General features: G+C 39.8%; 1 protein-coding gene across 3 annotated transcripts in view; it reads right to left on the reverse strand.

Moving 5' to 3' along the window:
- LOC149220687 (putative protein S-acyltransferase 14) overlaps nucleotides 1–23,238 on the reverse strand; it is a 184,482-nt gene that overhangs the window by 63,840 nt on the left and 97,404 nt on the right. For all 3 annotated transcript variants that reach the window (XM_089384868.1, XM_089384869.1, XM_089384870.1), the window contains one exon: nucleotides 17,869–17,960. In XM_089384868.1, the coding sequence (XP_089240994.1) occupies nucleotides 17,869–17,960 (92 nt within the window). The remainder of the gene's footprint in view (nucleotides 1–17,868; nucleotides 17,961–23,238) is intronic.

A 23,238-nucleotide genomic window follows, 5' to 3' on the forward strand; every position in this document is an offset into this window, starting at 1 on the left:
AAAAAAATTGGGTTTTCTGACTTGGGTTTCTGGGGTTTTATTTATTTTTTGTATATTTGGGTTCTGGGTGTTTTTGTTTTTAGGTACAAGTTGCAGATCTTAAGGTGAAGTTTGATTTGAAGCCAGATCTAGGCCCTGGAGGGTAAGATGTTGAAGTTTCTAAGTTTACTTAGTTTAGAAACCCTTCATGCACTTTTTCTGAATTATTCCTACCTACTTGTCATTTTTCTTTAACAAGTTATTTACAAAGTAAATACCAGTGAAACATGAATCTCCGATTACTCGCGATTAATCACAAGTCAAACTCTGCTCTTCCCTCAAACGATCCGATTCAACTCTGGGCGAGTCAAACTCGCGTTGACCGAGTTTGACTCTTGGTCAACGCGAGTTTGACTTGTGACTCACTGATTAATTGCGATTTAGGCAACTGAGGTGATTTCCAGCCCTCAACTTGGCGAGCATGGGTTTTAAATTTTAGGGTTCTCGCATTTTTCGTTGTGTGGTTTAGTTAGGTTACGTTGGTCTGTAACCGACTTCTCACAGCTCAAGCGGGCAACTCATACACCGAGAGGTAATAGAGGCATGGTTTCAGTTTTAGTTTACTTCGCGTAATAGAGTTGCAGTGTAATAGAGGCGTAGTGTGCAGTGTGCTCTAGTGTAGCTTAAGTGTGTGCTTTGTCAGAGATTTCAGTAGCAAACCATTATCGTATCATTTCAATAGCAATCAAGAGATTTCAGTTACTGCTTTTTTACTGATTATTATGCAGTATTTTATAAACTTTTAGAAGCAAATGCTTTTGGTTCTATGTAGCCATTGGTTAGGATTTAGGACTTAGTACTTTGGATCATGTTTGGACTCGTAACATATACGAGATACTTATTCATTCATGATATTTTGGACATCTATTGATATTATGCATTGTTTGATCATGGCTTTATTGAATATCAATGAAAATTTAAAAAAAAAAAATTAATTCAATATGTGTATATCTATTTTTGAATTCACCGATTTTTTCCCGATTTTTCCCCAATCCGATTAAAACTCTTCGCTCTTTTGCCTCGCCGATTTATTGCCGATTCCGAGTCTGGTAACATTGGTAAATACTAAAAATAAACATAGTGCATGCTCAACATATTACAGATCAGCAACTAAAAGAAACAAGAACAAACACACCACATGACAACATTATTTTTGGACCAATGTCCCCGGAAAAACACAATGTGGAAAACCAGTGCAGCTATCTAAGGGTTTTCTTATTAAGCAATATCAGAGTACAATCTAGGTGTTGAAACTGGCCTACCCAACAGAGAATTTCCTTAGCAGCTATACCTCATAGTTTGAGAGAAATCTCCTGGCTGAAACCTTGGAAAACCCTTCCGGCAGCTCCTCAACACAAAACTGCTCTACAACCCCAGCGTCTGCCCAAACTGAACTGCGTCAACCCCTCTCTGTCTCATGCTGGCCCTGCATCAGCCTTTCTAGGCTTGTGTCAACCCCGGGAGGCCCTGCATCAGCTCTGGGAGCCTCTGCGTCAGCTGCGCTGGCCCCTCTGGTGCTCTGCGCAGAACTTGGCTGCCTCTGCCTGGCCTTGCGTGAGCCCTTGCTGGCTCTGCGTCACCCTCTTTGGCTGATGCGCTGCTCTCCCAGCCCAATCTCTGCCTTCTCTGTTTCTCTGTACTCAATGCCCCTCAGTTGTTCTCCCGATCACTGATTCTATCTCTCTTAGCAAACCCCGCTCTAGAGAATAGAATGACTGATCATTTGGTGTGTTCTCCAAGTGACCCTCAAGCCTCCTTTTATACTTTTCCTGTTGACATATCAACGGTTGAGATTAAGTCCCTAATCAACGGCTACGATTAGATCTGGCTTGATCCATGTCTTTTGGACCATTCTAACACAGATTCATATTAATACACATTAATAAACTTAGGGACTCCATTAAAAATATTAATTATTTTAATATCTCCTGATCAGTTTAGAATCTTCCCAAACCCTTTCTAGGTATTGGACATATCATGTACCCCAACCTCTCCACCAAATTTCGTAGTTAGAGCACATCCGATGCTACCCCAAATCAACACTCCGTCTTAGCAAGGAGTGTGCTCTAGTAATACTCCTCACTAAGTATCACCCTGATCATCTAGCATCTGTCCCTGTACTGATGCTAGGCCTTCCTGCCCAACATCCTCTGCACTGCTGCATCATGTACTGCTGCCCATGGTTCTGCCACTGCCACTGTTGCATCTATATGACAGCTCCCTCTGCCTCTGTGTTGTTGTTGGTCCTTTCTCCCAGCACTACATCCGCACTGCACCTCCTCTCATAATGCTGCATCGTGCTGCCCACTACTGCGCTACAACTCAGTTACTGAGAAGTGAGTAACTGATCTCCCAACTGACCTCCCTGTTGGGCTAGAGACACCCACTGATGCTGAAGCTCCCTCTGTCGCTGACAAGTGCTCCCTATCTGACCTCTGTGTTGCTGCAACAACTCCATGTATCTCGCACCATTGCACACCTCTCTGTGCAATCTTGCACTAATACAACACTCCTGTGCCTCTCGCACTGCTGCAACCTGCTAACCTTGCGCTATCTCGAGACTCCTGCACTGTAGCTCTCTCTGCAGCTCCATCCGCATCCGTCTCTAACCACATTAGCGAGTCCCGCTACTCCTCTTCAGTGCTCCCGTAGCAAGGTCTAATCCAAGAGGCTGGGTACCTCGAGGATCTTGCCCCTCATCGCCTGTAGTCCACCTGACTACAACTCGATGTCTCCCCACTTCTTCTCAAGTGGCGCATATGCACTCATGGCACAGTCATCGTATGTCAAAACTTCCTTCTCTGCTCATGTTGGCACTGCCTTAGTCTCGAAAGACTCTCCCTTACTCTTCTTCCTTCGACACTGGGTCGCATAATGACCCAGCTCCCCACAGTGGAAGCACTTGATCTTGGAGAGATCTTTCTTCTTCCGCTTTTCCTGCTTTCCCTCAGATGCTAGGGCCACATCTTCCTCCTCTTGCTTGACTTTGATCCCCTTGCTGCTGCTACCCGTCTTCGATTGCCGTCTGATCTCTTCCTAGCGAAGAGCTGCCCACATCTCGTCCCAAGGTGGGAGAGTCCCTCTGCCCAGTATACTCTGGACAAACACCTCCCAGTGTTCTGAGACAGCATTCAGAGTTGTCCTCACCATCAGCCCCTGATTCGATGTCGCCTCTATAGTAGTCCATTGATCTCGGATCTCATTCAGTCCTTCAAGGAAGGTGTCAATCAATTCTCCCTTCTTCATCTGATACAACCTCAACTGATTCTCAAGAAGCATTCTTCTCTGCACAGAAGTATGTTGGTACAGCTTTTTGAGAGCCTCCCACATCTCAAATGTCGTTTCCTTCTCAGCTATGTGTGGTACTACATGATCCTTGACCCCATCAAGGATAATGCTCTTGGCCCTCCCCATCGCCTCCTCGTATTGCTCATTATCATTGGGGTCAACTGGGATAGCTATTACCTTCAAGGCGAAGTTCTTAACACAATTCTTGTCAAGCACTGATAAGATTCTAGCCTTCCAAACTACGATGTTCGATGCTCCGTCCAGTCTATCCTGGTCTCTTACCCCGTGTAGTGCTATGATGCTCCTCTACTTCCCTCCTGGAAGTTTTCTATTCGACTCCTCTAAGTCTCTACTCCCCGTCTGGAAGTTCTCTTCTGGACTCCCTCTAGGTCATGATTTCCCTCCTGGAAATCCTTCTGCGGCCTGTTGAGATGTCCCCTACTCTAATCGTCTTGTGTAACTACACTGCTGATCCAGGTCCCTCGGCTAGAAACCCTCGGTAACAACTCCTCTAGCCCTACTCTGTCAAGTATTGTTCTGACTATAATACCTCACCAGCTCAACTCTGCAATATTTTTGCAGCCTTCTAGACTCCAGCAACTGCTTCTCTGTGAATTGCGTCAACCCCTCTACCCCAAGCTACGTCTGCATCAGCCCTGGGATGCCCTGCGTCAGCCCTCTGGCCCTCTACATCAGCAACGCTGGCCTCTCTAAGGCTCTGCGCAGTTCCCAGCTTCCTCTGCGTGGCTCTAGTTGGCTCTGCGTCACACTTTCTTGGCTTTTGCGTTGCTAGAAACATTTTCTGTCACCTCGGGACAACTTTTGTCACTTTAGAATGAAATAAATTAAAGGACTTGCACTCTCACATTAAATATTTTAATGTGGCCTATGGCCCATTAAAATTTTAATTTATTAACCCTTTGATTTGTTTTACTTCTTCATTTATCACATTAGAGTTACTGCCTAAGAAATAATTAAAATTCTAATTTAAAGTTCCTTCGTGTTGTTTGGTGATTAAATGCATTTTTTTGATTTCTCTATTGTCAAGGTGCGATAAATGTTTAAAAATCATATTGACTGGAGAAAGATAAATTTTGCTAGAATATCTTGCATGCTAAAGTTTTGAGCATCTTACATTTAATTGTTCATGATCGCCACTTTGCCACATTCTAAATTGCTCTAGGTGACATGTCATTTATTTAGTCTTTGGTTAATTCAAATTAAAGGCACTGGTCTGTAGTCATTGTTATCTTGTGATTGTGTCTATCTATCTCAATTGACCAAGACTTATTCTAAACTCGTCAAGTTGTTCATCCTTAAAATCTCCTAGAGCCTGTGTTCCACATGCTATCCTCATCCATTCACCTTAGGGACTACCCCCCTTGACTTGTTTAGGAGAGAGTCTAAACGGGTGAGTACGGATTAGAGTGACAGCCCTTACTCTGAGCGTTATCGCAGTACCTAGACACTTTGTGCGACAACATTTTTTGGCATCGTTGTCGGGGACAAAGTTTTCTGTCCTTGGTCCTCTCATCTCTTCTCATCATTTGATCCTTCCATCTTCATCTCATCTTCATCTCATATTGTCTTTCGTGTCTAAGTTAGATTTTTGTCCGAGTGGCAACTCCACTTCCTTCATCTTCTACAGGGGCGTGTACTAGGAGGAATCCAAGCAGCTTGGCTAATCCTGCTCTAGATCCTGAAAGGGCTCTCAGAGCTAGATTACACAAGCTCTCTTCTCGTACACTCCTTGTCAATCTCAGCCAGGAAGCTCTCTGTGACATCCATTCACTCTTCTTGAATCCTCTTGTTCCAGACATCATGGATATCTATCAGCCTCTTAACTTTGCTAACATCCAGGGTTATCCCCATAACCTTCCTAATATTGGTCTAGACAAGCTACCCGCTTTCCAAGGAAATAATGCAATCACTGTTAAAAATCATTTATATGCTTTTCAGACTTGGTGGGCTAAATTCGCTCTGGCTCAAAATTATGAGGATGTGCAAATGAAATGCTTCGTCTTGACCCTTGAGCAGGATGCTATGGATTGGTTTAGGGATAGGCCTGATCATAGCATTGATTCATATGATTCCCTCCTTAATGCTTTTAAAGAGAAATTTGGTGATAAGAAAGAAGATCGATTTCTAGAAAAAGCCATTAGTGTCATTAAAAAGAAAGAAAATGAGACGTGTGAAGAATTTAATAGAAGGTTTAATGGTATGTTTAAAAAAATATCTATTGATTACAAACCAATTGAGAAAATGCTTCTTGAACACTATCTCGATACTTTCAACCCTGACACTTCTCATGAACTAAGAAGGTCCAAGCCTGGTAATTACAAGGCTTGTCAAATCATAGCTGAAGCGCTGGAAAAAGATAAGAAGGCTTCTAGCAAATCTGAAGTTCTTGGATTTGATAGATCTGTTGTTAAATTAAAAGAACCTAAAGGAAAAGAAAAGGAATCTGAAGAAGAATCTATGCAACAATTGCTTGAGAAGTAGAAAATATGAAGTTAAATCAGGCTAGGATGATTGTTGATCATGCTAAGGAGATAATTGCATTATAGTCTACGTTAATTCAAATGGAACGAGCTCAACCTACAGGTCAGAATCATAATAATAATAATAATTGAAATAATTGGCAGAAGAAAGGTCAGTCTAGTGAGCAGAGGCCTCCTCACCCTCTTGAAACGAATAATCTTGTGGAGGAGACCCCGCCTTATTGTAGAGCCTGTGATGAGCTTCATGAAGAAGCCACTTGTCCTACTATCAAGAGAATCATGCATCATCAGATGCTTGGGACAAGCAACCAGATAAATGTGGTTGGTAAAGAATATCGCTTGTCGCAGGAAAATTGGGAAGAGGTCAAGGGAAATAGTCAACCTGTCAGACCTTTCACATCTTCATATAGCATTAATAATTTTGGTCAAGAAACTGATGTCTTGGTTAAACTTTTTAGTGAGGAGCCTCCTCCTAAGCGAGTTCTTGAAATTGCTAAGGACAAGAGGCTAACCTATCAGAGAAGAAGTCAAAATGATAATCAAGTTAATTCTCGAAGTTTTAACCAAGGATCAGCTTCTGGTATGAATATTGATTTAGGAGGTTGGTTTAATAATTCTAAAGTTTTGGTTCATGTCACTAAAATAGTGAAGATCCCCTCCCAAAAGGCCAAGTTCTAGAATGCTATTGGCAGTACCCAGGTGAATGCAACTCAAGAGGAAACTCATGAGGCTTTCTACCAGGATGCTCCCGTGTATTTCCAAATATGGAATCCAATAACAAAGGGCATTCTTCGTTTTTCATTACTTTGCTTGTTAATAATTATCAGTTATATAACTGCATGCTTGACTTTGGTGCTTCCGCTTGTGTGATGACTAAGAGAGTCATGGAGCAGCTTAACTTAAGGATATCTAGGCCTTACTATAACATATGTGCCATGGATTCGAAGAAAATTGAAGTTCATGGGTTGATTAAGGACTTACAAGTCCATCTATCTGTCTACCTTGATATCATGATTGTCATGGACATAGTTGTGGTTGACGTGCCTGATGCTTGGGGTATGCTTTTGTCTAGGAAATGGGCCTCTGATTTAGGAGGAAGCATTCAAATGAATTGGTCATATGCTACGATTCCTTCCCCTAATGGTCAAGGATTTCTTAAATTAAACAGAGAGCCCGAAAGGAGATTCCATGTCGAAGATCCTAAAAGTCCCCATAATGAGATAATATGTGAGCAACCTAACCCTAGGAATCATGTTATTTTGTCTAATTCGATCATTCTCATAGAGGTCAAGGTTGATAAAAAAGAGGGTGATTTAAAAGATAAGGTTTGGCATTTATACTTTGATGGTGCAGCATCTAGGCATGGTAAAGGTGCGAGAATTGTCCTAAAATCTCCCCTTGGTCATATTTTCAAATTTGCCAATCGGTTAGAATTTGAAGCGACCAACAATGTCGCTGAATATGAAGCCTTGTTGTTGGGCATTGAATTGGAAAAAGCTTTGAAAGTTAAATTGTCAGTATCAAGGGTGATTCAAACTTAGTTATCATGCAAATAAAAATAAATTTGCATGTAAGAAGCAAAGATTAAGAAATTATAGAAATGTTGTGTGGGATACCATGGAGTATTTTGATGCCATCAATCTTGAAGCTATCCCAAGAGAGAAAAATTGCTCAGCTGACGAGTTAGCTGTTGTTGCTTCCACCATGCAGTTGTTTGATAAATTAATTGAAGATAAAACTAGGACAGATATCATTTTTAAACCTTCTATCCCGGATAAATCTGAACATGGGCAAACTTTTGATAATGAAACACGTGTTATTCACTTTCTAAATAATTTGGATAAGTTTCATGGTTTTCAGGTAAATTCTGCAAAAAATTGATCCAAACGGCTTAATTTTCAGAGAAGAGTCCCACCATATGCACAATTGAAAATGGCACATATGAAAAGCAACCTATAGATTTGCCTGAAAGCAAGCAAATGCTTAGCATGCACTACATTGAACACATCTGATGCCATGGGCATCCTTTGTATTGTATTCCTAACCCTACACCTTTTTTCAGTGTTTTATTTTTGTAGGTAGATGTTTTTCATGTCATTAGGATAGTTAAGAAATGAAGAGCTTATATCTTTCTTGTGCTTAACGTTATATGATGACTTTTGGATGGACGCTACTTATGTTATATTGTGTGTTGCGCGAATGAAGGTTCTGGATTCTCACATTCCTCCAATGCAGCAGCGTGTCCCCAAGTAGAGCCAGATGTTGACCACTACGTGTCAACGACCCATAGCAGTACACCCCCTTTTTTCGCAAAAGGGATAGCATCTGATCGATGTGTCTGTGTCGTTCAGCTATCGTCATCAACCTGATTTCCAAGATGTGATAATGTAAACCCTGTATATGATGTAAATAATCTCAACAAATCCAAGTCATGTATGTAATGGCCTGGGTAAACCTACTTTTATAGCGACGATCTACATTCTAGGAGGTTTTTTGTCTCACCGATCTATTCTCGAATGGTCGGCAGATTTTTCCTTCAATCTTACCCCAGAGCCGGAATGGATTTTGTCATTGGGATCTTAAGCGAGTCCTAAGGTTATAGATCAAGTCCATGTAAAAGTGATTTGGGAATAATCCTAACTATTTGGTTAGGTTATTTTATTACAAATTGCTTAGTCTGCTGAATTATATTTGTGTCGCAGAAATGGGTAGTCTGTGAGGGGCTATTACAAATGGGTTTTCCCCCTTATGATGTAAAAAATATGAAAATCATGATGTAAAGTGTCTTGAGGGTTGGAAAAAAAATATCCCCTCATAGGTTAATTAATTAAATGTTCTAGCCAAAAATTAATTAAAATCCTAAGCCAGAAATTTAATTAATTCTAGCTCCTAGGTAAATTTAAATTCTCCGAAAGCAAAATTCGTCGGTCCTTAAAAATCAAATTTTAAAAGGTCCCGGGACTAAGGTAAATTAATTATTTTGCTAAATTTTAAGCCTTTGGTCCCTGGGGTTTAAAAGGTCCCAGGACTAAGGTAAATTAATTATTTTGCTAAATTTTAAGCCTTTGGTCCCTAAGGGTTAAATCAAAGTCAAATTTTTGAGGAAATTAACTCAAAATTTTTATTTTTGAGTTAATTAAAATGCATTTAATTGAAAAATTCCAATTTCCTCAAGAATTTAATATTTCAACGAATGAGATTAAAAGAAATTTTAATCCTTATCAATGGTCGAGATTGTTTTGACGAGAATCACTCGAGCTAGCCGTTGGAGTATTTATCTTTAAATAGGAAGTCATTTGTGAATTGATCCATCCAATCTTTGAGTCATGTGCTAAGCAAAAAGCTTTTGTGTAATTCTTTTCTGAATAATAAAGAAAGACTTTGGGGTTAATTTTCGTTGGTGTTACTCTTCATGGAAATACTGTAAGATGTGTCGTTTTCATGCGTAAATTTTTTTTAGCCATTGATGATAGCTTCTGAAAGAGTGGTTTGAATACAGGTATCTTGCTCAGCCGCTGGGGTTTAAATGATAATTTAAATTTTGAATGTAATAGCAGGTATCTCTATTTATCTGAATTTTATTATTATTTTCTCGCTCTATTTTGATGGCTGAATTGAATTTTGCAAGAAAGTCTTGACTTTTAGATCCTCGAGCGTTAGGGGAAGTTTTCAGTTGGACCATCCAATTACCGATCAGTTTTTTCTTAAGAGCCCAACTAAATTTAATCCTGAGTTTATCATAAGATTTTTATTAGTGATGCATGGAGGGCTTCAAGCTAAGCACCTCCCTTAAAATTTAAAAATTTTAATTTTTAAGTACGAAATTCATAAATCTCGCTGTTGAGAGCCTTAGATTATCAGATTTGGGAGCGTTGTTGGACTCACACTCCTCAGATCTGATAGATCTGCCATTCCTGTGCATAGATCTATAAAAAAAAATTGGGTTTTCTGACTTGGGTTTTTGAGGTTTTATTTATTTTTGGTATATCTGGGTTCCGGGTGTTTTTGTTTTCAGGTACAGGTTGCAGATCCGAAGGTGAAGTTTGATTTGAAGCCAGATCTAGGCCCTGGAGGGTAAGATCTGGCCTCAAAATCATTTTTGTAGAGATATTATCCAGCCTTTTTTTTCGGTCCAAGGGTTTTAAATTTTTTAAATTTGAAAATAAGTTTACAAGGGTTTCACTAATAAATCTAAACCAGAATATATCAACTAAATTATAAAAGAATGTCGAATGAATTAATTGATTTTGAGCAAGCAGAAGCTCAATAATAATATAATGAATTTACAATAATAGAAACATCAAGTTTCTATGTAGAATATGGAAACAATCAGTTTCAGCTTAGAAACTGCCTAAAAGAATAAAGATAACAGAATAGATGAGTATTAAATACTAAATAGGAATAGGATACTAAATAGGAATATTCTAATACCCTCCCTTAATACTCAATCTATTTACAACACCAATAGATCTTCTGAATTTTACAAATTTATCAGGACCAAGAGGCTTGGTGAAGATGTCGGCAGGCTGCTCTGTTGTGGGAACATATTGCAACTGAACTGAGCCGTCTTCAACAAGCTGGCGAATGTAGTGGCAGTGAGTTTCCACATGCTTTGTTCTTTCATGAAAGACTGGATTTTTGGCAAGTTTGAGCACCCCCTGATTATCACAAAACAAAGACGTAGGCCCTGTCTAGGAAACATGCATATCTGCAAGCATACGTCGAAGCCAAACAGCCTCACAGGATGCCTTAACTGCTCCCCGATACTCTGCTTCTGTTGAGGAGAGAGCCACTGCCTGTTGCTTCTTACTAGTCCAAGTAACAGCACCTGATCCTAGACTAAACACATACCCAGCTGTAGATTTACGGTCATCAACCGAACCGGCCCAGTCAGAATCAGTGTAACCACTGAGTATAGGATTGGAACTGCGAGTATATAGGAGGCCATAATCAGATGTACCACGCACATATCGTAGCACACGCTTTGCTGCTATCCAATGATCAGCTTTAGGTGCTGACATAAAGCGGGAGATATAGCTTACTGCAAAACTGATGTCAGGTCTGGTGGCAGTAGGATAGATGAGACTGCCCACTAGTTGCCTGAATAAAGTTTCATCCACAGGAGGAGAGGATGACTGAGATGATAGTTTGAGCCCTGGTTCCATAGGAGTCGTGGCCAATTTGCAATCCTGCATTCTAAATCTGTCCACAAGATTTTTGGCATACTTGGACTGAGAGAGAGATATGATTTTCAGTCTGCCAAACTTCAACCCCCAGACAGTAATGAAGAAGTCCCAAGTCTATCATCTCAAAAGTTCTGCATAAATCTTGTTTGATCCCATGGATCAAATGTGCAGAGCTGCCAGTAATGATAAGATCATCCACATATACAACCACAAGCAAGATATCATCACCAGTATGCTTGATATACAGGTTTGCATCAGATGGACTCCTCTGAAAACCCTGATCTGTCAGATACTGATCAAATTTCATGTACCAAGCCCGAGGAGCTTGCTTCAATCCATAGATTGCTTTAGCTAATCGACACACTTTCTGTTCTTGACCAGCAACCTTGAATCCTGGAGGCTGCGTCATGTAGACTTCTTCTTGGAGATCACCATTTAGGAAAGCACTCTTTACATCCATCTGATGAACTTTCCAATTGAACTGCGCTGCGAGAGCAAGGACAAGCCTTATGGTACTCATCTTGGCTGTAGGAGCAAAAGTCTCTTCATAGTCAATGCCTTCCTTCTGTGAGAACCCTCGAGCCACAAGACGAGCTTTATACTTGTCTAGGGTGCCATCAGCTTTGTATTTCACTTTATACACCCATTTGTAGCTTATGGGTTTCTTTTCTGCAGGAAGATCAGAAAGTGTCCATGTGTGATTCTTCTGAAGACTCTGAAATTCGGCTTCCATAGCCTGTTCCCACTCAGATGTACCCTTAGCCTCTGAATAGGTTTGAGGCTCAAAAATACTGTGAAGGTTAGCCATAAGAGCAAAATTGACTGTAGACTGTTGTTTATTCTTATGTCTAGAAGTTCTACCTTCAAGAAGCTCATCATCCCGGAGATCACCAATGGTTTTAGCCCACCATTTGGGCCGAAGAGTAGAGGAACCAATATCAGGAGGAGATGAAGAAGACTCAAGATCAATAGGAGCAGCAAGAGGAGGGTTATTTTCTGGAGGAAGCTCAGATAGAGTGTTATCAAATACTGATGCTACATCATCCCTCCCATCAGGTGGACCGACCGGAAGAAGAACACTGTGAGGCTGATCCTCAGAACATTGCTTAGAAGAAGAAGACTGAAAAAATCCTCTGTCTTCATCAAATACTACATCCCGACTGAAGCTAAGACGACCGGTGGCTATATCTATCAGCCTCTAGGCCTTGTGATGATCACTGTAACCTGTCATCATGAGTTTCTGGCTTTTGGAATCCAACTTAGAGCGCTTAGCAGGTGGAATCCAAACATATGCAACTGAGCCAAATACTTTGAGGTGACTGATCTTAGGCTTACGGCCAGACCAAACCTCTTCAGGAGTCTTCCCTTTAACAGCCTGAGTAGGTGATCGGTTAAGAAGATAAACAGCAGTAAATACTGCTTCAGCCTAGAATTTGTTTGGAACACTCCTGTGTTGTAACATGGAACGAGCCATTTCAACAACCGTGCGGTTGCGACGCTCGACAACACTGTTTTGCTGAGGAGTGTAAGGTGTGGTTAATTGACGTTTGATGCCATAAATATCACAGAAGTTGGCAAAAGCTGAGGAACAAAATTCCCCCCCATTGTCGGTCCTAAGGGTCATGATGTTACAACAAGATTATTTTTCAACCAAGGTTTTAAACTTCTGAAAGGTACTAAGAGCATCAGATTTATTTTTTAGAAAATACGCCCACATCTTTCTACTGAAATCATCTACAATAAGTAAAAAATATTTGCAAGCAGTGATAGAAGCTGTATTCATAGGACCACAAATATCAGCATGAAGTAACTGAAGTACCTTAGATGCGCGCCAAGATTCTCCATCTTTGAATGAAGACCGATGTTGCTTTCCCGCTTGACAGGCGCTGCATACCCCCAACTGCTGAGTCTGAATATCAGGGAATCCTGACACAAGTCCCTCCCGAGAGAGCTGAGAGAGATACTGCATATTTAGATGCCCATATCGCTGATGCCATAGAGTGCTGATGGGAGAGACATGTGCTGCTAGAGCCACTTCTGGAGAGTCACCGGTGTCAAGTAGCCTGTATAGACCATGGTCCTCTAGGCCAACAGCAACTGTTAGACTAGTCTCCCTGTCAATAATGGAGCACTTGTGTGCACTGAACACAACATCAAGCTGAGGAGAATTCCTCATAATCTGGCTGACAGATAGCAAATTAATTTCCATACCAGGAACATAGTATACATTCAGAAATATGAGTGTGCGCCCACCAGACTGAATTTGAACTGTACCTCTACCAGCTACTGTGTACTTTTCACCTCCGCCAAATACCACGGAATCACTGAAAGGTGAGAAGTCAATAAACCAATCACGCATGTGAGAGAAATGGCGTGATGCACCAGAATCAATGTACCATGCAAAGGAAGGAACATGATCTGAAGACCTTTTAGCCATAAAGGCGTAAAAGGCAGAGTTTGTCTGCTCGGAATGTTCTGCAACATTTGCTGTCTGATGTGGCCCTCCCTGTTTCTTCTGTTCAGAAGCAATCCTCTGTCGGCAATCTTTCTTCATGTGACCGAACCTGTGACAGTAATTACACTGCACACTTTTCTTCCTAGCAGGATCAAAAGGCTGAGAAGAGCCTTTCTGCTGAAAGGACTGAGAGGACTGATATTTTGCAGCAAATGCATTTTCCGAGGACACTGATGAAGCACCACTACCAAACTGTTGTTTCCACCGATCCTGCTGCAGAAGTTTGGTACATAACTCTGGAAACTTCAGATCAACATTTGTGGTGGTAATGTTGAGTGTTTCTATGAAGTGTTCATAAGATTTCGGTAGACTTTTCAAAGTAATGACTACCATATCTTCTTCTTCCATGGTCCGACCAATGGCTTCGAGCTGATCTCGAATGTCTTTAATTTTGTTGAGATGTTCCTGTAAAGACATATGTTCGTCCATCATGATGGAGAACAACTGATTTTTGAGAAAAAAGGCTCTGCTTTTGTCAGATGTCTCGTGCAGTTCTTTCAACTGTTGCCAGATTTCGGCAGCTGTCTTGCCAGAAGGAATCTGTGGTAACTGATCATCAGCGACAGAGAGCTTGAGAAGCATAACAGCCTCTCGATTTCGATCATCAAATTTATCTTGATCGGTACCAGCTGTACCGGGACGAAGCTCTTTGCCCAAAATGAGCTGATCAAGACGCCTGTATTCAAAAATGGTCAACATTCTTTGTTTCCAAATGTTATAGTTGCTGCCATTAAAGCGTTGATTTCCTTCTAACATCAGATTGGTGAGGTGGCCATTTTCCAAAAGACAATACAGAAGTCTAGCAAAAATATATCTCCACAGTCTAGAAAAGGTAGCAATAGAGCAGGTTCCACTGCTGTAGCTGTACCCTTTTTTCACAAAAAAAACGTTGTCTCAGGCTGAATTTTTCACAAAAAACGTTGTCTCAGGCTTGAATTCTCCACACTCTGTTCTAGAAAAGAATATGTGCAAGTGTCAACACCATGCTTCAGATCTGTATCAGTCCACAGATATGTCGGCTTCAGCTGTTATAAGTCGGCACATTTCTCAACACATACATATAAAGCTTGGACATTCGTATGAGGATTTATATAGCAAAAATATCCGACGAAGAAGAATTAATAATTCAGATCTGCGGAGGGGATCTATTTTCGGATCCTTTGAAAGTTCTGTCGAGATTTTCCATGACAAGAGGTCGCATGCATCCGCATAAAATTAAAGTTGAAAATACGTAGACTGAAAATACGTGAGCCATCGTTTTGATAAACCGAGAATGCCGTCAAAGTTTCACGTCTCGGCCTTTCGATTTAGCTTTCTATTCCTTCCTGTTCCGCTTTCGTGCAGACTTCTTTGCATACGATTGACCAATAGAAAAGACGAGGACCATGATGAGACCGGTGTCTGGAGCACGTCACTGAGAGGCAAACAGCCCCCCAACCCAGCGACACAAGGCTTCAAACGACAAATAGACTGCTGCCCATAACACCACGATCCAGCTCCTGGGATTTCTGATCGTGCAATTGATTCCGGAAAGTCGTCGGAATGATGCAATAAACAAGATCATCAAAGAGCTTTGGCAACAAACTTATCGCGAGCAAGATAATATAGGTATTCTTTCAGATACGGAAGGTGCGAGCACCCGATCTTATAGTTACCGGGTTGTGATGCAAACTGGCCAGCCAGAAAACGAATCCCGCGCCCACGAAACGATCACCGCCACAAAGTTAATTCCTCGGAAAAAAATAATAATGCAGGAACAGAATCCATTTCTGTATCGAGATAGACGACTGTAAGCTTTTATCACAGTGAGCAAAGCCGAGGCTAAGACTCAGTTAAGGCTACCTGGCTCACAGACGGCTCGACCTTAGAAAGGAATGAAAGAAAGAACTCAAGAGATTAGGATGCAGAGAGAATAACTGTTCAAGAAATCTCTTAACCAAGCTCCGATACCATAAAAGAATGTCGAATGAATTAATTGATTTTGAGCAAGCAGAAGCTCAATAATAATACAATGAATTTACAATAATAGAAACATCAAGTTTCTATGTAGAATATGGAAACAATCAGTTTCAGCTAAGAAACTGCCTAAAAGAATAAAGATAACAGAATAGATGAGTATTAAATACTAAATAGGAATAGGATACTAAATAGGAATATTCTAATAAATTAGGGATTTCTTGAAATTTTTCTTGGGTTCTTTGGCTATCATTTTTTTTGCTGCCTAGGGTTTTTTGCACTTTTGCTGCAAAAAATTCGAAAAAAAATTAAAGAAAGGCCCACAGCCCTCTATTACTGCCTGCGGCCCTCATTTTCTATCTGCTCTTCTCCTCTCAAGCAGCTTCCTCAACACTACCCACAGCCTCCATATTTCTACAAAAAGGGTTTCCTAAACCCTGCTACCATTCATTTTCCTTCCCTCCTCGCATTTCCCAATGAGCTCCTTCAAATCTGCGGCTACCTGCTACCCGCATCCCTTTTGGCCTGCATCCCTCCTTCCCTTGACTCCTCGTTGCGTGAGTTCTCCAAAACCCGCAAAACCCTTCGAAAATCCTCCATCAAGCTCCTTCGAGCTCTAACCATTGCTGCCATTAGTCGTCCTTGCAACAAATCCAAATCACTCCTCCCTTCGGTTGCTCACAGTCATCTTCCTCCTTCGTCGAACACTGCTCGCTGCATCTTCGACCTCCTCTCCTTGCTGCCGCCATCGAGCCTGCAAAAAATTTCTCTCATTCGATTTCATTTTTTTTGGTTTGCTTTATGTTTTAACTAAAGCGTTAGGGTTAGTTTCAATTTCATTATTCGACCTTTTCTTTTTTGTATTATGTATGCGTTAGTTTAGGGTTAGTATAGTTTTTTTAAATTTTCACTTGAAATCCGATTTCTTTGGTTATTGTTTTTCTTTTTTTATTTTTTAATTTACATTTCTTTTTTTATGATTTGATTTTCTTTTAAAAAATCATCCAAAAAACATGAAAACTTTCTAAAATTTAAAAGAAAAATAACATTAAAAAATCTATAAGAAAATAGTGACTTTAAAATGAAATAAATTAAAGGACTTGCGCTCTCACATTAAATATTTTAATGTAGTCTATGGCCCATTAAAATTTTAATTTATTAACCCTTTGATTTGTTTTACTTCTTCATTTATCACATTAAAGTTACTGCCTAAGGAATAATTAAAATTCTAATTTAAAGTTCCTTGGTGTTGTTTGGTGATTAAATGCATTTTTGTGATTTCTCTATTGTCAAGGTGCGATAAATGTTTAAAAATCATATTGACTGGAGAAAAATAAATTTTGCTAGATTATCCTGCATGCTAAAGTTTTGAGCATCTTACATTTAATTGTTCATGATCGTCGCTTTGCCACATTATAAATTGCTCTGGGTGACATGTCATTTATTTAGTCTTTGGTTACTTCAAATTAAAGGCACTGGTCTATAGTCATTTTTATCTTGTAATTGTGTCTATCTATCTCAATTGACCGAGACTTATTCTAAACTCATCAAATTGTTAATCCTTAAAATCTCTTAGAGTCTGTGTTCCACAGGCTATCCTCATCCATTCACCGTAGAGACTACCCCCCCTTGACTTGTCTAGGAGAGAGTCTAAACGGAGTGAGTAAGGATTAGAGTGATAACCCTTACTCTGAGCGTTGTCGCGGTGCCTAGACACTTTGTGCAACAACAGGTCCTATAAATAAATAATGTGACATTTTATATATGTGTGAGAGAGATGAATCTACCACAGCATCAATAAATAAATGTGATCGGTTATCTTCAGTCTACCTCTATGTTTGTCTTCTATGTGCATGAACCCTTAAAAAACCCAATCAGTCCACCCCAAGAAAAGTGGACTAGGCCTTACTTCTGACCTGTCAAAGAAGGACCAGTGCAATATATAAAAAAATTGACAAATTTAGGTGATTTGTCCAGCTTGATATCAATGAATATAAGCCATCTACAGTTCTTTCACACAATCTTTAGTCATGAACTTGTCATTTAAGCAACACAGTTTGAAATGCAACTGGTAACTGCAGTTCATTGATACTTTTTAAATCTGGATCAAAGGAAAAACAAATATAGTTGTAAAAAATCTGGTCATGTGATAAACCTATTCAGGATAACAGAATGAAGTTATCAGAGTGTCGAATCACTAACAAATACTTTATTCAACGGAAATTGTCAGTCGATGTTGAAAGATTGTCCATTCAGGCAAACAGAAAGAAGATATCAAAGTGTTGAATCACCAACAAATGCTTTATTAAAAAGAAATTTTCAGTGGACAGCAAAAGATTCTGTTATGGATGATAACTGAAACAATAGAAGCAAAAGGGAATACCAAGAAAAGGAGAAAGAACTTATAATTGCGTGCCCCAACACAATTGACAACCCAGACACAATGATGGTCCATTTTCAATATGCATCTTTGACCTGCAGAAAATATATTTGTGTCATGAACAAGTTTTTTATGAAGGAAAAATACAGCTAAATATCATTGCTAACAACTGTGTTCACAAGGCCTTAGCAAATTCAAACATGTACCAAAAGAATTAAACCTTCAAACTGTATCATCTAAAAACCATTAAAAAAATAATAATTTGTTTTCAACTACACACAGCACACCACAAAGCATGTTGATGGTTGTGGTGTTCCACAGGATATTATGGATTGATTCAGTGGCTCATAGTAGTACCTAGTTCCTTCTTCATAGTTACACTTGAGTCTTGACACTCATATGGCTAGTGATGACATGCTCTTTGATGCTATGATGGCCCATGTATTCATATTATTCACATTGCATACATCTTCTAGATGGATCAGCTTATGATGATGCTTGCACCTTCTTTCATATGAGTTAATTTGGCATCATGGTATTTGTGGAGCCCTAATCATCACATTGTAACTGTATGATGTGATATGACTCTTTGGGAAGTGTACCCTAGGATCTGAAATGTCTATTATGCTCTTACGATGATGTGTGATGCAACAGATTCTGACTTTCATAGAGCACTCACCGTCTTTCCTTGTGGACTTCAAGCATATTACTCAATGCTTTGATGAAGCAACATATGGTTTTGAGCTTATTAATTTGACATAGTTTTGGTACTATCCTTGAGAAGCGCTCAACTCCTCCCATTGATGCTTCATGACACATATATTCCTGATTTTGAGGAACTATTACCTATGGCATTCTGACAGGTTCCTTGGGCATTGTGTCCATGGATTGGGCATTGTGACTTGCCTTGAGGGTTGTGAAAGGAGAAAATGTAGCCTTGGCGATGCCTTACATCAGCAGCAAGTAACAAGCTGAGCTTGCAGGGGTAGATTTGCATCAACATTATCCATTGGCTTGCTGATAGATCTTTTCCACTATTCTGGTGTTTAAAGTTGCCATGGAACCTAGACATGCTAAACTACACAGAATGCCTCTAAGATGATTACCATTGATTGAGTTCAAATGTGACAACAGCCACACTTAAAAAAATTAGCATTACCAGCGTCCTGTGGTATCATAGCACAGCAAAGCAACGACCTTTATCAATGGTCTGGATGGAAGTAAAAGAGCATAAGTGATATGTTTGCCAGACCAGATTGTGTTTTGTAACATAAGCAGAAGCAGTTCCTTGTAACACTACTTACATTTTGTTGTAATAAGTTTGGGGCAGCGGTTGGGCTTGTATCCCCTGTATCAATGCATATTGGTCTGTATTGCAGAGATGAATGTACCTCCAAAATTGACATACAAAACGGTGAGCTTGATCCACTGCTAAATATGTAGTCTGCACTCAGGAATAGACATAGGAACCCAGTCCACTCAGAAGGTTTCTGATATGATCCCAAAGGGGCATTTACGAGTTTAAATGTATATGATATGAACCCAAGGGTGGGCAAATATGGAGTTAAATGAACATGTATTGGTTAGATGTATATGTAATAAGGTCAGCCTAATAATAAAAGGGCCACATGTGTAAATAGGTATATGTAGAGATCATATAGTCATTATTGAGGATATGTGATTTGGATATATGAATGTATTGGGGTATTTGGAGGAGTTTCTGCTATTATTTAAGAGGTTATTGTGTAACTTATCTCTCTTATCTATCTTGGAGTTGTGCTCCACACTTACATTGTGGTATGTAATTCTGGTTTTGTTAAATTATGGTATGTTCTATGCTTACAGCAGTTTACTTCAAATCTTTTTATTAGCCACTGTTTAGCAATCACATAAACATAAAGTAAAATGCAGATAGTACATTAAACGACTGACAAGAAACAAGCCAAGACAAGAGACACAAGCTGTGGCGGCTAGCCAGGGACAAACCCCAATGCAGGGAAACCCTTTGATCAATTCTTCTTTAATCTTCAATAGTTCAGCAGAGAGAAATAGTACAATTCAGAATTCTGTAATTTTATAACAGCAGCAGCAAACCCTAAATCAGCAAAGTCAAACTTGGTCAAAACAGCCCCAGATTGACTTCTAGTCAACCTTGAAGAACTCGGTCTTCAACAACCAACTTCAGCAGCCCGAAACAGTCCACAATACTCAGTCAAACAGCAGTCAACATCTGGTCAAACCTGCAGCAGCTTCTTGACAGTCAATGCAAGTCAAAGGAGTGGTCAAACCCGGTCAAAAGAGCTGAACTGAACTGCGGCCAGCCTAGGAGAGGCTGTCCAACCCAAACCACAGTCAAGAAGGCCTCCACGCTGGTCAACGCAATCCAATCTGCCCACCTGCAGCTAGGTCAACCCAAGTCAGCACTTGCCCTAACCAGAAATCAGTGTCTTCCTTCTTCAGCCACACGTATGAGAGAGAGAGACTCTTCTAATGCGTAGGAGAGAGAGAAGATGTGAGATGAGATGAGTTGATAATGACTCAACCTCACTTGTACTTATATGCTTTGCTGGGCATGTGTGCCACACATTTAGCTGCTAGTCAACCTCGACAATTTGTCAAGTAAATACAAATAAATTCATATCTCCATAATTACTTGTCGGAATCGGATGATCTTTAGATCAATCCTACACCTCTCGGTGAGAGAAATCTAGGAAAAGTATCAGCGGCCATAAATAAGGTGACCCACATGGAGTTTGGCCCTAGTTACCAATTTTAATAGGTTTCCTATAATATTTCAAGTATTCAGTTCATAACATTTTGAGTACTAAACACTTGTGTTTTATGGAGTTGATCACAAGGATTTCAAGGTGTCAACGGTAGCCTGATAATTCGGGACTGTTTTAACATTCCAAATATCTAGCAGCAGAAAGGGTGTACTTTCTAGGTGTATACTGTCCCTAACATCCAGCATGAAAGAAACCTCATCAATGTGCATTTATAGCTGCCAATTGTAGCATGGTTTGCAGAACATAACTGATCCTCAGATCTGTTCACTTATGTGACAGTCTCGAGGGCTGATCTAAAAGCTATGAAAGTGGAAACAGCAGTACTTGGTTTGTCAGTGAATAAGGCTGATAAGAAACCATATATTGCATGTCTTCCAGATAGACACTCTTCTCAAGTTTATATACCTGACTACCAATGACTTTGGATCATGAAAACATAGATACAGAAGTCAAGATTATTTGGGAGCGGGAATGAAAACAAGAAGCGGGTGCGGGAGCAGAGGCAACATTTTCAGAAGCTCCTGGTTTGGGAGCAATTCCAGGAGCGATTTTTTATATAATATAATATTTTTTATATTTTGATGCATATATGTCAACAAAAGCATGTAGAATGATGAATTAGATATAAAAGGCATAAAAAACATAGATTGAACCATATAACAACAATCATCTAGAAGTTATAATCTTCATCAACCACGTCCACAAGTTAGTAACATACAACATATTGAGTCTCATGATTCATCAATCTTAAAGTTTCAAGCTTTCAAAATTCAATATATAACATTTATCATAATTGATCACCAAAGTTGTACTTGTAAGCTAAGTGTAACCATTACAACAAAGAATATCTAACATGAAATGAAATGAAATGAAACAACTTTCACAAAGCATCATATTCATAATTCATTACCAATGAGTTATAATTGCCAACTTCAAACTTCAAACTTAAATTGTCATATATTGTTTACAAAAAATATCATAATAAATATGAAAGAGTCAACAGTTATTAAAACTACTAGAAACTAGAAAAGACAAGTAAATCTATTATCTACAGCTTCCTCTTGCTGCCACGAGAAATGTCTAATTTTTTAGCAGGTCGTGGTGGTCTTCTAGGAGTCTCCTCTCACACAGTCGCACGACCAGAACCAGAAGGAACATGCCCTCCACATGAGGATGTACATGGAGGCAGCGACAGCAAAGGAACAATACTTGGAACTCGAGCACTAGCACTACTACTGGATGGTGGGGGTGGCATGGTTGTTGTTGCTTCATCTTCATCTCTCATAAGTTTTGCATCCAATTCTTCAAGATGTATAGTGCCATCCTTCAAATTATCGTCCTCTAGGTGGTTGTCCCAAATTTTATATGTTGGATTCTCATAAGCCCGATCACAATAATGACTCAACAACCTAAAGTTGTAGTGCACATAAACCAAGCTTTATGCCCAGTTTTCATTGAGTCTATTTCTTCTCACATTATGTATGAAGTTGTAGGTGCTCCAACACCTCTTTGCAGAAAAAGTATTTACAAACTGTGAGAGAACTTTTTTTGCCAATTTTGGCAAAACTCCCATGTCGCCATATGTGCTTCCCAACATGTGAGAGCATCAAATCTGTCTCTATCTTCCATTGCATGCAAAGAACCAAACAAACCAGTGCAACTGATGTATCTGTGTTATTCAAGACGCAGATTAGCACACTCCTCCCTGTCAAGTACCAACTTGTCTAATGCTTGCATTTATCCAGTAAATACCTTTGGATCTGTATGGGGTTTGACCCTAACCCCACCCCCAGGTGTAGGTTGGCCCAACCAAGATGGAGAGCAGTGTTTTGGCATAAGGATATACGCCAAGGCATGTAGTGGAACATTAATTTTATTCCTCTGTGTACACACACAATTGTGAATCAGTGTATACAAGTTGAGATCATCTTTCTGAACAATATCTTTTATTTGCCCCAACATGGTATCCATCTGCTCATACATCTCCCCAATCATTGGTTTATCTGTATCTACAAAACGAATCATGTTATAAATGGGCTTGGTGAATTTCAATACTTGCCTCACACGTGCCCAAAACAGACCATCAAGAGCGGTCTCCTCCACCTGTTCAAAACCTTGCTTGTCAGCTGCATTTGTAGCCCTGTCCTTTAATACCTGCTAGCATGGACTTGATACCATGCTAGCCAATGACTCTCTTCCCTTCAAAAGGAACTTGAAGGTGAGTTAATAGCTAGCAAATCTAGTCTTCGCAATCTTCAACAGCTCCAAACTTGAGTGACTATGGAAAAGCCCATGGGTATTGTTATTATTTGTAATAAATTTTATCATTTGTTTGTCTCTCTTGTACAAATCATCGATCCATTTGTATTGTTCGTTTTTGTTCTTAATAATATCATGCATCAAAAGGTTCATTGTGTGAACCAAACACCCAGACCAAAATATGTTGGGGTATTTATCCTCAATAATTGCTCCCACTGCCTTACAATTAGCAGCATTATCAATGACGACTTGGATGACATTATATGGCCCAATACGTCCAATTGTTTCAAGTAATGGTTTTGCAATGTTAATGTTGGTCTTGAACTTC

Source organism: Pinus tabuliformis, chromosome Q, assembly GCF_031772625.1.
Source record: "Pinus tabuliformis cultivar Carrire ecotype Pingquan chromosome Q, CPIR1, whole genome shotgun sequence".
Lineage (NCBI taxonomy): Eukaryota > Viridiplantae > Streptophyta > Pinopsida > Pinales > Pinaceae > Pinus > Pinus tabuliformis.